This window comes from Typha angustifolia, chromosome 7, assembly GCF_048772165.1.
Source record: "Typha angustifolia cultivar Huaian chromosome 7, ASM4877216v1, whole genome shotgun sequence".
NCBI classification, from domain to species: domain Eukaryota; kingdom Viridiplantae; phylum Streptophyta; class Magnoliopsida; order Poales; family Typhaceae; genus Typha; species Typha angustifolia.
Genome location: NC_133245.1, coordinates 5,630,962 through 5,647,942, shown reverse-complemented (window position 1 = coordinate 5,647,942; position 16,981 = coordinate 5,630,962). Strand labels below are relative to the sequence as shown.

The 16,981-nt window shown below is 36.2% G+C and overlaps 1 protein-coding gene across 1 annotated transcript; it reads left to right on the top strand.

Moving 5' to 3' along the window:
* Positions 1–2,865: 2,865 nt before the first annotated feature.
* LOC140762480 (uncharacterized) lies at positions 2,866–9,975 on the top strand. The gene is made up of 4 exons (XM_073100302.1): positions 2,866–4,159; positions 4,245–5,663; positions 7,699–7,822; positions 9,374–9,975. The coding sequence occupies exons 1-4, from the start codon at positions 3,200–3,202 to the stop codon at positions 9,583–9,585; spliced, it is 2,715 nt and encodes a 904-aa protein (XP_072956403.1). The 5' UTR covers positions 2,866–3,199; the 3' UTR covers positions 9,586–9,975.
* The last annotated feature ends 7,006 nt before the right edge of the window (positions 9,976–16,981 follow it).

Here is a 16,981-nt window from a genome sequence, read left to right as displayed (position 1 = left end):
CTAGTTCAGAGACCCTTAATTTGGTTTACTAATTAAATATTTTTTATCTTTTTTATATTTAACTATGTTTACTTTCAAAAAATTAAGACTAAAAAATAGAACTAACTAATAAAGTTCACAGTTTAGCCTAAAACAAACAAGGCTATATATATTTATAACATAAGGGCCAAAATATTATGCTCGATTAATTTAGGAAATTTGGTTTATTATTTTTTATTCTTTGAGAGCGCCACTTCCCCATAATTCAAGGGATATACATAGGGGTGAAAACGGGTCGGATTAACTCCGACCCGACCCGCTATCTGACCCAACTCGGATCGGATTCGGATAAAAATTTTCTATCCGATTCGGATTCGGATTCGGATACGGATAGAATTGTTGAAAAAAAATCGGATACGGATTCGGATACGGGTCGGATATATTTTTCGGATTCGGATGCAGATATCAGATATCCGTTTACCCGCATTTTTTTAAATGATTTACAGTTTTTTAGTTTGCTTATTTAAATAGTAAATATTAATATTATTACTAATAATACGTTATATATTATTTTTAGAGATTAATTTCTCTAATTTTATATATTTGACATACAAAAAAATTATTTGTTGTAAAACTCTTAATAATTTTATATTAATTATATTTAAATAAAATATTATAATTATTTTAAATTCATTGTTTAAGATCCGATCTTTTATCCGAAAATTATCCGTATCCGTTTAGTTAGGATATTGTTTTAAATTTTGCTATCCGTTTAATATCCATATCCGAATCCGTATCCGAACTAAAAATACGAATCCGAATATGGGTTGAACACTATATCCGATACGTTTTCACCCCTAGATATACATGTAATTAAATCTACACAAACGATCCCACTGTACATAATAGAGCTATTTACATACAATCCCTTTTCTATTTTCCTCATTTGCGAATACACCCATCTGGATCTTATTTCTCGTGGTGCTCCAAATTTCTAAGTCCATTATTCCATTCGGTATAAAGTACCTATTTAATTATGTATTGCTAATTATTATGTAAAAGTACTAACAATTTATAATAAAAATATGAAAAATCTTTCTTTTTCTGGTTTTTACCTAATATCCATCAGTTAAAAATATGCATTTATATTATACATCTTCACCATTCATTTATATTTTATGTATCATTTTCACTCCCTCAAGAAAAAAATTATTAAGTCTCTCTATCAATAATTTATTAAAAATATAAAATAATTTTATAGATAGAAATGCCATATTTCTATTATATCTTAAGGGTTTCTTCCGTGTAATAGAGTTAACTCTTTATTAATTAATTTGATGAAGATCTAATGGTTAAGATCTTTAAAGGTATAATAGGAATGAAAGATATTAACGGTTCAATAGGTAGTTTTTTTTAGATATATAATCTTGTACATTATTTTTTAACAATTATATTATCTTAGTATTTTATTAAGTAAAAGATATATATATTATTAACTGAGAGTAATGTATATATATATCAAAATAAGGGTATTGATGTCTTTTATAATTAACTTGATTAAAATTTAATTACATTTTGTTTTTTTGATTTTTTTGATTATTTACATATATCTCCCATTGGTTTAAGATTGATTCAGATTAAATTTTAATAGATAAAGATAGAGAATTATATTTAAATTGAAGTTTATCCCCAAATAATCAAATTTAAATTATTTCATATTAAATGATATCTCCTATAATTAAGGCATAACTATATTTAAGAGATAAATCTTAACGAAGAAAAAAAAATATATAGAGCGCTTCTTCCGTACCGTAAAATTAATTGTTTATCTTGATAAAGATCTAAGGGTTAAGATTTTTAAGGGTATAATAAAAAATTATAAAGTTAGGCACACGTAATTAAATTTTCTTAACTAATAAATTCTTTTTCTTACGTAATGTAATGTGGTTTTGAAACCGGTATCAGGGTATAGCCGTTGGATTAAGATTATAATTTTTAAAGGTGCATTGAAGTATTTGCCTTATATCTTTCTCTTTTCCATGAGAGGGGACTCCTTGACAATTCCTTTGAATATTAAATTTTATGTTGATCTTCTTAGGAGAGGAGGGAAGAGAAACTTAGGACATTTTCTCATCTAATTAGTTATTCTAATTGTTACTATTTTTCTAATAAAATTTCTAACGGCATAGATTTGGTGATATAAATAATAATTCTAGGAGTGTATGTATTAAGGTAGAGGATATTTGTGCAAAATACAATAATTTCCCAATAGTACAGTTGTGTTAATGTTGAACAAATTACTAAAATTTCGCCACCACTCTTTCCCCTCCTCTATACTCCTCTATTATCATCCCACAACCAACTCCTCTCGTCGTTGTCGCCGCTACCAACACCTTTCCTTGTCTTGTCTGTTCCCTCTTCTCCGTTCTCTATTTTTTTTTCATTCATCTTTATTTTCTTTTTTAATCTTCTTCTATTTATCCTTGTTTCAATCAAAGGTTTATCTGACTAGAATACGAAGCAAGCTGCCATCTCGACTAACATTGATTTAAGGCGAGAACGATGAAAAAATGGGAGAATAAAAATGCCGAAGAAAATATAGATAATTTAAATATTTTATAAATTATATTATAATAAAATATTTTGTTTGTTAGTACTATCTAAATTACCGTTACGTATTAAATAAAAATTATAAAAAAAAAGAGGGGTCGAGTTATAAAATTTTTAAAGATAAACGTATGAATTATAAAATAATTAAAATATAAGATATAATTTATAAATTATCTAATAAAAATAAAAATATTCTTAACTAAAAAGAAATATATACAAACTAGAATCCCCCGTCAGCCCCGCTCAAAAGATTTCCACCCATCCCACCTACTAACTTCAAGGACTCCTATTTAATCTCTACCCTCCGATCTCCCATCCCACGGCTCGATTAAGTCGGTGTACGTTATCCTCGTCGTTTCCTCAAGACCGGAAACCCTAGATCCTTCGTTCCTGCCGTCTTCCTCTCTATCTCTTGCCAAAATCTTGAAACGCAATAACTACGAGATCGCCACCGCGTTGAAATTTTTTCGAACCAGAAAGAAGATCTTGATTCTAATTTCAGTCTAATTTAAAGCGATCAGCGTCTCGATTCTAGGGAGAACGGAAAGGGGGCATAGGAATCGGATCGTTGAAAGCTGCGCGAACAAGGCGATGATGCCGTCGAGAAGCGATGAGACGCTATGCGAGTTCTGAGAACCGGCGAAGAATCGTGCGGAAGCTGGGCGGAAGAGTGTCGTCCGCGACGGCGGCGGCGGAGATTGGTTCGAGAGTCTTCCCCCTCCGGGCGCCGCCGGCGGCGTCTATGCCGTCGGTCGCAACCCGGCGTTCCACTAGAGTATTCGTCTCCAGGTCCAAGGAAGCGCCTCGAGGCGTAGATCTTGAGGCGTCGGCGAGGGTTCTGCGATCTGGGAAACGCCTCGTTTCATCGAAACCCCTCAGGAATCGTGCTAATGGTGAAGAGAGAGATGGCAATGAGTGGCTCCGGCTGCTGTGGTGGAAGGAGGATGACAAGAAGGGAATTCTTGGTCTTGCTGATGGATGGCATAAGCCAACGCTGCAGCAGGAGACGTCTCAGTCCTTGGATTCTTCGGACGGGAAGTCGTTTGGGTTCGTCTACAGCAGGAAGAGGGCAAGGCCGGAGGCGAATGGTGTGGTTTCTATGTCTTCTTCAACTGCGGATAGTGAATTGAAGGAGGATAAGAAGTATGGGATTGTATTTGTAAGGAAGCAGCGCAGGAAGAGGATAAAAGTGGACCCTTCGGTCCAAGAAGTATCAGGAGAGACTGCAGTGGTGTCTGAGGAGCATCAAGTAAACTCAACGGCCACAGAGATAAAAGAATGGGAGCTCAGCATTTTGGACTCTCTGACAGATTTGGAGAGGAAGTCTGGAACTTTGGAAGTTGATTTCTTGACCAATGTGGGTGGACCTGTCGTCTTGGCTGTGCTTATAGATTCCTGTTGCAGCAGTAGCTCATACCGGTTCTCCCGACTTCTTATCTCTATATTGAGATGGATGAGGATTTCTAGGTTGGGAATTCGAGAATTGGCTGCACTTTTACTTTCGGGATCGATGGCCAGTGTGTTCTCTCTGCAGGGCGTTCATTTCTTACCTGTCCTGCACAGGGATAATGTAAGCTTTCTTTTGTTCGAATTTATTTCTCTTCCTGTTTTGTGCTTACTCTTTTCAATTTGTGCTCTTTGCTCTTTATGTTCAGAATGTCATGTTGGGAAATGCTATGGCTTATTGTGGGTCTTGCATGATTTATGGAGCCAGGAATTTTGTTCCTATATTATCACTTGATTTCTGTGCTCTTCCGTCCTATTTTAAGAGCTTGCATGTTGCTATCATGCTTGGGGCGCTATATTTACCAGCTGTTCTTATGCGGTATTTAATGGGTTTGTGCACAAATGTGTCAATGGCCAATGGGGTTGAAGAAAAAGATTCTCTTTTTTATGCGGATAGAGGACTTTTGGGAGCTCTGGATGCAGGTTCTGTAATTCCTCCTGTGCAGGGCAGCAGATCTCACAGTATTAAGGGAGCTCTCCCACAAAATTTAGGCATTGTGCATAGTTCAAAGCTACAGAAGTTCCAAAGGAAGAGGAGTTCCTTGAGGCATTCTCGAAGTTGTCAACCTTCTTTTATGAGATTGCGTACTGGTGTAGTACGCTCAAATCGGAAAAGTAATTGGTGCCACTCAGAAGCAAAGGCATCTTCTTTACCTGAGCCTATTCAAGTCAATGCACTTGATGCTTCCAGTGGTAACCTCTTTAGCAGTATTGATGAGAATGATTGTCTGACTCCTCTTAGATCACATGGGAAACAAAAGAGGTCTGCTACAAAGAGCCCTGTCGAGCGAATCAAGGAAAAATTGGCATTGGCTGAGGTGAAGCAGAATATAGATTCTGTGCATTGCAAGGCAAACATCCTGGTTATTGATACTGATAGATGTTGGAGGGAAGAAGGTGCTCAGGTTATGCTGGAAATGTCAGTTTCAAATAAGTGGTGTATAGCTGTGAAGCTGCAACAGACAACAAGGATCTTGCACAAGCCACTAGATATGAAGCCCTGCATTGTGAACCGTTTCACACATGCTTATATGTGGGGAGTTGAAGAAGGATGGAAACTTGAGTTCTTGAACAAGTGGGATTGGCTTTTGTTTAAGGAGTTATATATGGAATGCCGGTTGCGCAGCTCTCAGGATGTTTCTGTGAAGCTGATTCCAGTGCCAGGGGTTCGGGAGGTTTCTGATTACGTGGGCAATGTTGTGGTTCCTTTCTTGCAGCCTGATGCATATATCAAAATGAAAGATGATGAGGTTGAACGAGCTCTAGCAAGGGAAACCGAGTCCCTTTATGAGGTGGACTCAGGAGATGAGAAATGGCTTGAACAATTGAATTCTAACTCTCTTGATATCAAGAATAGCAACTCAAGACGTATTTTAAAAGATGACCTTGAGAAAGTAATATCTACTTTGGAGAAGGATGCTTATAATAGTCTCAATGAACTTCCGAGCGTCCAGAGGGTGTTGGACCAGTGTCAGAATTTATTGAGGGAAGATATGCTAATTGCTGTGTATGATTATTGGTTAAAGAAGAGGAAAAAGAAAGGTGCACCTTTGGTTAGGTTCTTTCAGGTATGTAATAGACTTTTAGTTTTTCTCTTGTACCTTCATACTGCAATCTCTTGTTCTTTTCTTCCTCATGCCCTATCATCATAGCGTTGCTACTTATTCAATTGGTTGTTTTTTGGTTCAAGACATGGTTATCTACCAGCTGAAGTTTCTCAATATATTGGATCATGTGAACATCTGCATGTATATGGTTCATGCTATTTCTAATAATAACTATTCACAGTTATAGGAGATGATGTTGTATTGCTTGCATTTTGTCTTCACTGTTATCTTTGTAGTAGTATTTTTGTATTTGCCCTATCAGTGATTATTGTCGTTGACCTGTACTTTTGTTTGTGTATGATCTTTCCTTTGAAGTATGCTAATCATGTAAGATCAGCAGAAGATATGATGCAAAAAAGAAAAATATGCGTCTCACTTTAAGTTTTAAACATAAATCCAACGTCAGTTCTGGAATTTAATGCTTAAAATGAAGTTCTGAATTAATTACTATGGCAAAGGACCAACATAACATGGATTATTTTTTGAATTGAAAGTTGTAGAATAATGAAAGGTCTTGAAAGCAATCTGGGAACGATATGCTTAATTTAAGAAAAATTAATGTGACTTATTCCCTTTGTAGCCCTGAAAGAAGGAACAAGTGTTTTCTCTGTGTGTATCCAATAAAGTGAATGTATGTTAGGTCATTCCAAAGTTTGCATTTTGCAATATGGCATGAGTGTGAAATGTTGTGATGTGCTAGGGAAAAAGCCACTAGCTTGATTTCTTTTCTTCTTCTTTTTTTCAAGTAAAATCATACTTTAGCTGAAGAAAAGTCTTGAGACAAGATAAAAACTTGGTAAATAAGTAAATATTTAAATAAATAACATGAAGAACTAGTTTTGGGTTGAAAACAATTAGTTCATAGCTAAAATTAAGTTTTATAAAAATGTAGGCAGTATGAAAGCAGAAATAGGATTTCCTAGTGCTAACTCTCTCTCCTGTGTGTAATCTGAAGTTTAGAAGCATAAGTGGTTCACATAAATAAGGATGAATATGATATTTTAAACATAAATGAGGCTAAATTGGTTCCATGAAGCCCATTGGAATACCTTTCTAAGAATCAGTGGGCACCTATAGGCCCTAAACAGGAGTCTAGAAGCAAAGTGGCTTAAACTAAATACAAAAATAATAAAGTATAAACTAGTAATGAAACCTGCAAAACGGAAGCATTTTATTTAATTATTTATACTAAATGCATAACAAGCCATTCCAGACCAACAATTGCAATCTTTAAGAAGTTCAAATTCAAGGGCTCTATCCACAAGATAACAGTAGTACCATTAAAAAAAAGAGTAATACCATATGGAAATGCTATGATTGATGATTATGAGGGCTTCTAAATTCATTTTGTAGACTGAAGTGGATAAGAGCTTGCTGAAACTCCAAACTTGACTTGTACAGGAGCATGTGTTATCTTTCTTATTCTATTTTTGTTTTTAAGTTTTCTTTTAGGTATAGATCGTTCTAGTGGCACATGTAACCTAATTTTACACAGGGTTCAGTTGGATTTAAGCATAGGCATGGTATTATTTTAAGGGAAATGGTTAGCAGTTGCAGTGGCCGTAATATTGTGGTTTTAGCCTTTTAATCCGCTGTACTTATGCCTTGGCTGTCTTTTTCAAAGTTGGTAAAGTTTGCACAAGGTCAGGTTGGATCTATGCCCTTTTTTTCTCTGAAAATCCAACAGGCTACTTAAACTTAGTCTCTGCAGCCTCATAGAATGTTCGCTGTCAATAACCCTATATTATATGTTGGTTATGTGGGTTTGCTTTTGATTTAAATGTTTGTTGATTTTTGATAGCAATGGACTGTGACATATTGTCATGTTCCACAAACTTTTCCCTTGAATCATGGATCATTCTTCTTTGGTTTTTTTTCAATTTCATCTGACACTATTTAGTGTCTGATTTGTTGATGTGAAACAACTTTCATATGTATATATTATATATACATATACCTTGATAATATTTTATGGAAACCATATTTTTCCAAGCAGGGGGCGCCGTTGAGGGGAGCACAATTGATACAAGAACTAGAAAGGCCATTTCTTAGGAAAAAGAGATCTTTTAAGAGACAACGGAGCCAAGCTGGAAGAGTGAAATCTGAAATTTTGTTGCAAGGTACATTTGTTCTCTATAGGCATTGATTTTGCAATCAAATATGTTGCTAAATTTTATTAGCTTTATAAAGCAACTTGTACCAAGTTGATAACTAATAACTTACAACTAGTTGCTTTGCATGTACAATGTTGATACTTCAAATCCACAAAAGGTGTTCAGCTGTTAACTAGGGCTAGTGTTGTAGAACTCAATTTAACAATGCCATCCCTGTAGCTTTTGTTTTTCTTTCTCACTCGAACGTTCTTCAGCCCTCATATTTCTTCTCTTACCTTGTAGTCTAATTTTCAAAGGCTCCACATCCAAATTGCCTATTGAGAGGTAGTTGATTGTCTTTTTAAAGATTATTAGGGTTTTATTTTGTCATTGATAAACAACATTGAGCTATGGGTTTTCTAAGATTCCACTTGATATTTCTGGGACTTTTACATAATTGTCGCTGAAAACTTTCAAAATATCATAATTGTCACTACATAAAATATTATCTTTTTTTTTAAATTTGCATAGTTTTTTTTAAAAGATTTAGAAAAAATAACAGAAAAATAAGAAAATAAAAATTAGTTACATATGAAGCCTAAAAATCAAAGAAAAAACTCACTAAGAAACTATGATAAATTTTGACTTGAATTTGGTAAATTTGTATACTTATAAATTGTCAGTGCAGAACAACAGTGAAGAAAAAGAGAGTTAAAGAAAGAGTGAATGAGAAAGAGGAAAAAGATATTTAAAAAAAAAACACTCATCCGAGTTCATCAAATTATAGAGTAACCAGAAAGGTTCATCAGATTGGTCGCCGGATGAGGTCAGTAAAGTATAAGGAGTAGGAGAAGAGTGTATGTGTTAGATAGAGGGTAAAATCTGATAATTAAAAAAAGATAGTTGAGAGCATCAATTATAGTTAGATATCTTTAAGATTCGAACTAAATCTTGAAAACAATTTAGTTTCAGCCGAGGCTAATTGGTTGATCTTGTCGATATGGCTGAAATTAGTCAATCCCAAGATTGAAACCAATCATCAGACTTATTTTGGGTCCAAATCAGGATCATAATACAACTTGAGATGACCGATTTTGGGAACCATATTTTAAACTATTTTTAATAATTTATGCAAGAGCAAAATAGTTTTTTTAGATCTTTGCTATGTTTTAATTATGATTAGTTATATTTAACTAATGGAATGATAGTTTTGAAAGAGCATAATGATTTCAATGAAAATTATGATATTTTAAAAAATGTTGCGGCAAATATAATATTTTGAAAGTTTTCAGTGGCAATTATTTAAAATTCTTAAAATATTTTTGGTATATACTGCATGTGGACTGATATGTGATGTATACGTACTGGATATATATGCTCACAAGAATATGATGACTGAAGTATTGTTAGAGAAATTTTGTAGCCTGTGTTTTCCATCTGACAGGAATACAATATTTTCCTCAGGCGATGTATTTCTGTTTATTCTTTTTTCTGTCGTGTCAGCATAGGAGGAATCTTTTGGTAATTACCATATTATTAGGTACTTACAGTTACTCTTTTCCTCCTAAACCTATGCAGATGGAGCAAAAGAGGAGTCTCTTCGGAGGGTGCAAGAAGCTGAGAATGCAGCAAACAGAGCTGTAGAGTCAGCCATTCATTTACGCAATAGAGCACAGATGCTTATGGCAAAAGCTGAGCTTGCAGCATACAGGTCTCTCATGGCACTTAGGATTGCAGAGGCTCTACAGGTATCAGAAGCCCCTGATATTGGGTCTTATGTTCTTGACTGAATGCTGGAAGCCTGGATATCTGTCAATTTATTGGTTGAAAGCAACCGGTGCTTTCCTGTATCGCTAAGGTAACCCTTGCTGCTGATTTAAAGCTGTGGCGGTAGTTTTTGAGCCAATACTGAGGCGGGTACAATGAAATATGGCAAGATAAATTGTAATTTTGTGTAAATCATGGTTCCTGGTAGATTTCGTATGTGTATCATATCCCATCATAATTGTAACACTGACAAGGGAGAAAATCCGAATACAGCTCGAGCTGCTCGAGTAATGATAATTCTTCCATTAGATTTTGCCTTGTTCAGATGTTCAAAATCCCTCTCTAAAAATTGGATATTCATTGTGTTGCTCTGAGCTAACTATTATTTGATTTTTCTATCCTTTTCTTGACTTTACTGGAAATCCAATTACCAGGCAATATTATCTCGTTTTTCACATTGTAATGGTTACTCTTCCTGTCGTCCAGAAGTTCTTTGCAATGCACATCTTTGACCTTCATTTGCATGATATATTGTGGTTGAAGCTGCATCTGACTGTGCAATTGAAGCTGCTCAAATTAATTGCCACTCAATTTCAGCTCTATCATGCTTTGTTTACGAAAAAGATCCATGCAGTCATTTTAGGCCCAACCTTGAATAAGAAGTAACTTTATCTTGAAAACTCTTTACTTACTGTCTTGAAAACTCTTAAACCTTAAATTTTTGGAAGAACTTTATTTGCCGCCTTCCCATTGACACGAGTGTTACAAGGGGACAGAGGGCAAGAAAAGGTTACAAATAGAGAATTGTACATATGGTTGTCAAACTTGACCAGTAGCTTGTGCTCGGACAACTAAAACCATGTGGCATACAAAAATACTGTCACGCGTCCCTCACCCACCCCACTCTCACCCATCCATCACCCTCACCCACCCCACCTCACCCATCACCATCACCCTTCCCATCCTCACCTACCCCACCTCACCCATCACCATCACCCTTCCCATCCTCATCTACCCTACCCTCACTCTCATCCACTAGGTCACCACCCATAACTTCACCCCCATGCGCTGCCACCTCCTCCCTCTCTGTTTGCCTCCATCGGCAAGCCACCGCCACGATGTCACCTCCTCCTCTTCGTCAGTCTACTCCTCCGTTGACATCTCCTCGACGTCAGACTCCTCTTCTTTGTCCACTTCGTCGGCTTCCTCTTCCTTCATTCACCATCTCCTTTCGTCTCTTACTCCTTCGGCAAGCCGCCGTCCACGTCGCCACTACCTCATCCTCTAATCAAGCCTAAGCTCTACTTGAGCTCGGCTCGGGCTTAGTTAGGCTCAACTCAAGCTCAGCTCGAGTTGAGCTGAGCCGAGCTTGAGCCGAAGCCGACTCACTTAGGCTCGACTCGTTTACACCCCTAGCCGTACAAGGGGATAGATAACAAGAGGGAGTTACAATGATAGGGCTGTACAAGAGGATCGAGGGCTGGGTTAGCAGGAGTTACAACGATAGGGCCGTAGAAGGGGATAAGTGAGGGTCTTTTGCAATTTAATGTCATTAAAATTTCTTAATTTGTAATAATGCACTCTAGTATGTAATATATATATATATATATATATAAACTATGTGCACTCTATTATAACAAAATATTTATACACTCAGTTTTATATAATAAATTATATATATATATATATATATAATTAAATTGCAAGAACCATTGTAACTAGAAAAGGATTATCTCATTAACATATTAAATCTTTGACCAACTAAAAAGGAGGACCTATGAAATTTTCTTCAAAGCCCCGAGTTTACTTTTTACGTGCCACGTGCCTTTAGCTTCATGGAGAGAGAGAGAGAGAGAGAGAGAGAGAGATCAAAAAGATATACAAAAGGAACCACAACAAAAAAAGAGAAAAAATATTCTAACTATTATTACTATGAGAGAGAGAGAGAGAGAGAGAGAGAGAGAGAGAGAGAGAGAGAGAGAGAGAGACGGTGGGATGAAACCATTAAGATTGTTTTTCCTTCCTCATTCGCTTGTGATGTGGAGACGATAGGCTTTCCTTTCTCCGACGATCTCCTCATCCTCGATCAAGCACCATTGGATAGTAACCACCTCCCTTTGTCTCTGCTTGATTCTTTCTTCCTATGTGTTAATTTATTCTTTCTGCTTTGTTATTTGACAAATCCATTAGGTTTTATGCTCTGAGGGCATTTTCAGATTTGTGGGTTATTAAGCTAATTGGAAAAAAAATAAAGATACGAAATAATGTTTGGCCCATTTATTTTAGTAATTTAACTCATCAAGAAGTGTGTCGCAGTGTTGGATTTGTTAGAATATTAAGCTAGCCCATTTGACTAGTCAATTAGATTAATTGGCTAGTATAGAATTCAAAAAAAAATGCTTTGGTTTTGAGGTGACTCTTAGTGTTTGTATACCTTTAAATGATAGTAATCTTTGGATTCTCTAGATGATGGAAATCAAAGAGTTATATATGATAACTAAGAGTCATATAGTATATCTAAGAGTCATGTAAACCACTATATATATGTGGTCTTATCTTGTGCAAATATATGAAAAAAGTTTAAAGTTTTTTATCTACTTCATCTTGTGTTAAGAGAACAATCTTCTTCTCTTAAGTTTACCATCACCTTCTCCTAACATAGTGGTATCAGAGCTAGCTTTCCTTACAATACAATGGCTTCCAATAGTTTGTTGCAACCCCAACTTCCTCGCTTCACCGGAAAGAATTTCAACCAATGGAGTATCCAAATGAAGGTTCTCTATGGATCCCAAGATCTATGGGATATCGTAGAGAAAGGCTATGTTGAGCCAGAGAACGTGACAACACTCACCCCACAACAACTCAATGAGTTAAAGGAGACTCGCAAGAAGGACAAGAAGGCATTGTTCTTCATTTATCAAGCGGTGGATGAGGCAATCTTTGAACGAATCTCTACTGTGTCGACGGCGAAAGAAGCGTGGGATATACTCAATGTGTCCTACAAAGGAGAGGAGAAGGTGAAGATGGTGCGGCTTCAAACTCTTCGAGCCGAATTTGACACGCTACATATGAAGGACTCCGAAGTAGTTGAAGACTACTTCAATCGGGTAATCTCTATTGTTAATCAATTGAGGACTAATGGTGAGAAAATTTTAGACCAAAGAGTAGTTGAAAAAATTCTTAGAAGTTTAACTAAAAAGTATGAGCATATTGTTGTTGCTATTGAAGAATCTAAAGATTTATCTACTATCTCTATTGAAAGTTTATTGGGATCACTCCAATCCCATGAACATCGCATGAATCAATTTGATTCCCCTTTCTTAGAGCAGGCCTTTCAATCTCAAGTTTCATTGAGAGGAGGTTCTAGAGGGAGAGGAGGACGGCATTTTGGCCGTGGGAGAGGTAGAAACAATGGAGGAAGAGGCCAAGAAAATGAAAATGATAATACATTCTCATCTACTTCAAATAGAGATAGAGGTAGAGGACGAGGACGATATACAGACGTCCAATGTCATCATTGTGGCAAATATGGCCACATAAAAAGAATGTGTAGAAAAAGAATTGCCGAAGAGGAAAATAAAGATGTGAACTATGCTCAAGAAAATGATCAAAAAAAGGATGATGGTTCTCTCTTTCTTGTTTGTAATGTACAAGAAGATGTTATTAATGATATTTGGTACGTTGATAGTGGTTGTAGTAACCATATGACAGGAAACAAATGTGTTTTTGTCACTTTGGATGAATCTATCCAAAGTGAGGTTCGCATTGGCGATAACAACAAGCTACCGGTCAAAGGGAGTGGTGACATTCTTGTTAAAACAAATAAAGGTGTCAAATGCATTACTAATGTCTTCTATGTTCCAGATCTTAAGCAAAATCTTTTGAGTGTTGGACAGCTTCTTTCTAAGGGCCATGATGTTCTCTTCAAAGAAGACTCATGCGAAATCAAAGACAAAAATAATATTCTTATAGCCAAAGTGAAGATGACACCAAACAAGATGTTTCCCTTGAAGATACAAAGTGAAGCTCTTCCATGCTTCAACACCATCATAAAGGATGAGTCATGGCTTTGGCATCTCCGGTATGGTCATTTGAGTTTTAGCTCTCTTTCTCACATGTGCAAGAAACATATGGTACGAGGCATGCCAAATATTCATCAACATGATCAAGTGTGTGAAGGGTGTGCTCTTGGAAAACATCACCGAGAATCTTTTTCAAGTGGAAAAGCTTGGAGAGCATCCAAACCTCTTGAGCTTATTCATACCGATCTATGTGGCCCTATGCACACAACATCTATTGGAGGTAATCGTTATTTCCTTACCTTCATTGATGATTATAGTAGAAAGACATGGATTTATTTTCTTAAAGAAAAGAGAGATGTATTGAACAAGTTTAAAGAATTCAAGGCCTTAGTCGAAAAGCAAAGTGGATATATCTTAAAAACTTTGCGTTCCGACCAAGGAGGTGAATATAATTCACAAGATTTTATCTCTTTTTCCAAAGAGCATGGCATAAAACATCAAGTTACCACTCGCTATACACCACAACAAAATGGAGTGGCAGAAAGGAAGAATCGAACTATTATGGAACTTGCTAGAAGCATGTTAAAGGCAAAAGGGATGCCTAATACATTTTGGGCCGAAGCCGTTGCATGTGCAGTCTATCTTTTGAATCGTGCAACTTCTAAAAGTGTGCATGACATGACACCTCAAGAAGCTTGGAGTGGACACAAGCCTTGTGTTGCTCACTTGAGGGTTTTTGGAAGCATTGCCTATGTGCATGTGCCTGATGAAAAAAGGAAGAAATTGGATGACAAATCTGAAAAATGTATTCTTATAGGCTATAGTGAAATGTCCAAAGCCTATAAACTCTTTAATCCCATTACCAAGAAGGTTATTGTAAGTAGAGATGTGAAATTTAATGAAGGAGAATCTTGGGGGTGGGATGGGAAAGAGAAAAGAAAATATTCTATTCTTGCAGGTGAAGAAGAAAGTCAAGATGGTGATCTTGGAGAAGAAGAAAGGACTCCGCCTACTTCCCCGTCTTCTTCTTCTACGTCATCTTCAACGTCTTCATCATCGGAGTCTCTACCAAGGAAGACAAGGAGCATTAGAAATATCTATGAAGCTGCAAGAGAAGTATCATATGATGATATGAGCAACTTTGCACTATTTATTGATGCAGATCCTATCACTTTTGAGGAGGCTTCAGACCAACAAAAATGGAGGCATGCTATGGATCAAGAAATTGATTCAATTACAAAAAATGATACTTGGGATCTTGTAGATCTTCCTACTGGGCACAAACCAATTGGTGTTAAATGGATCTACAAGACCAAGTTGAATGAAAAAAGTGAAGTTGAGAAGCACAAGGCTCGATTGGTAGCAAAAGGCTACAATCAAAAGTATGGCGTTGACTACGACGAAGTTTTTGCCCCTGTTGTTCGACTTGAGACTATTCGCATGGTCTTGGCTTTGGCGGCTCAAAATAAATGGAAGGTGCATCAAATGGATGTCAAATCGGCATTCCTGAATGGTGTTCTTGAAGAGGAGGTTTATATTGATCAACCTCCAGGCTATGTGAAGAAAGGTGAAGAGCATAAAGTATGCAAGTTGAAGAAAGCCTTGTATGGCTTAAAGCAAGCACCAAGGGCATGGTATAGTCGCATAGATGGATATTTTTTGAAAAATGGATTCAAGAGGTGTCCATTTGAGCATACTCTTTACATCAAAGAAGGTACACATGGTGAGTTTTTAATTACATGCATTTATGTTGATGATTTGATCTTCACTGGCAATAGTCCAAATTATTGTGAAGCTTTCAAGAAAAGTATGATGCATGAATTTGAGATGACAGACATGGGACTTCTACATTTCTTTCTTGGCATTGAAGTTAAACAAAGTGGAGACAAAATTTCCATCTCACAAAAGAAGTATGCAGCGGATCTCTTGAAGAGATTCCGAATGGAAAGCGCTTCACCTATAAGCACACCAATGGAGGTTGGCTTAAAATTAAGCAAGCAAGGTGATGATAAATCTGTAGATGCTACTCTTTATAGAAGTCTTGTTGGTAGTCTCATGTACTTAACAGGTACAAGACCAGATATTTTGTACTCTGTTAGTCTTTTAAGCAGATTCATGGAAACACCAAGAAGATGTCATTGGAATGCTGGGAAAAGAATTTTGAGATATATTAGTGGTACCTTGGATGAAGGTATTACTTATAAAAGTACTAACAATTCATGTTTAGTTGGTTATTGTGATAGTGATTGGGGTGGAAGCACCGACGATAGCAAGAGTACTTCCGGCTATGTTTTCAATGTCGGCTCTGGTGCAATCTCATGGTCTTCAAAGAAGCAAGATGTTGTCGCTCTTTCTACTGCAGAAGCAGAGTATATTGCTTTGTCGTTAGCAAGTTGTCAAGCATTATGGCTGAGGTGGATTTTGGAAGAACTCAAGCATCCACAAGGAAAAGGCACAAATTTATTTTGTGATAACAAATCAGCAATTGCACTCACAAAGAACCCGGTCTTCCATAGTAGAAGCAAGCATATTCGAGTTAGGTATCATTTCATTCGAGATTTGGTCAAAGATGGTGAGATCGAGGTCAAGTATTGCAAGACTCAAGATCAATTAGCAGACATATTCACCAAAGCTCTCAAGATGGATACCTTCACCAAATTGAAGAAGAAACTCGGTGTGGAAATGGTCTAGCTTAAGAGGAAAATGTTAGAATATTAAGCTAGCCCATTTGACTAGTCAATTAGATTAATTGGCTAGTATAGAATTCAAAAAAAAATGCTTTGGTTTTGAGGTGACTCTTAGTGTTTGTATACCTTTAAATGATAGTAATCTTTGGATTCTCTAGATGATGGAAATCAAAGAGTTATATATGATAACTAAGAGTCATATAGTATATCTAAGAGTCATGTAAACCACTATATATATGTGGTCTTATCTTGTGCAAATATATGAAAAAAGTTTAAAGTTTTTTATCTACTTCATCTTGTGTTAAGAGAACAATCTTCTTCTCTTAAGTTTACCATCACCTTCTCCTAACAGGATTGCTCAATTGGCAACATGTGTAGAACTTCTAGTGATTAATATATCAAGTTTTCTTTGTGGATTCTACTAATAGATTGATGGTACTAAAAGGAACTCAAGAAATAACTCTAACCATACAATAGGTGAAATACTTGCCAAATTATTATGATAAATGTTGTCTGAATCGGCCTTTGTTACATGACATTTAATATGTTTGGAATTTTGATAGCAATTGATTTTGCCATACTATCAGGTTCCACAAGCTTTTAACTTGAATCATAGATCATTTTTCTTTGGTTTTGTGAGCTTCATCTATCACTGTATAGTGTCTAAATTTACTGATGTGAACCAAATTTTCATGTATAGACACTTTTAT

Excerpts from the sequence above, each read along its gene's own strand:
- LOC140762480 (XM_073100302.1), top strand. The coding sequence starts at position 3,200 with ATGAGACGCTATGCGAGTTCTGAGAACCGGCGAAGAATCGTGCGGAAG. Across the intron at positions 4,160-4,244 it reads CTGTCCTGCACAGGGATAAT|AATGTCATGTTGGGAAATGC; the intron begins GTAAGCTTTCTT and ends CTTTATGTTCAG. Across the intron at positions 5,664-7,698 it reads CTTTGGTTAGGTTCTTTCAG|GGGGCGCCGTTGAGGGGAGC; the intron begins GTATGTAATAGA and ends TTTTCCAAGCAG.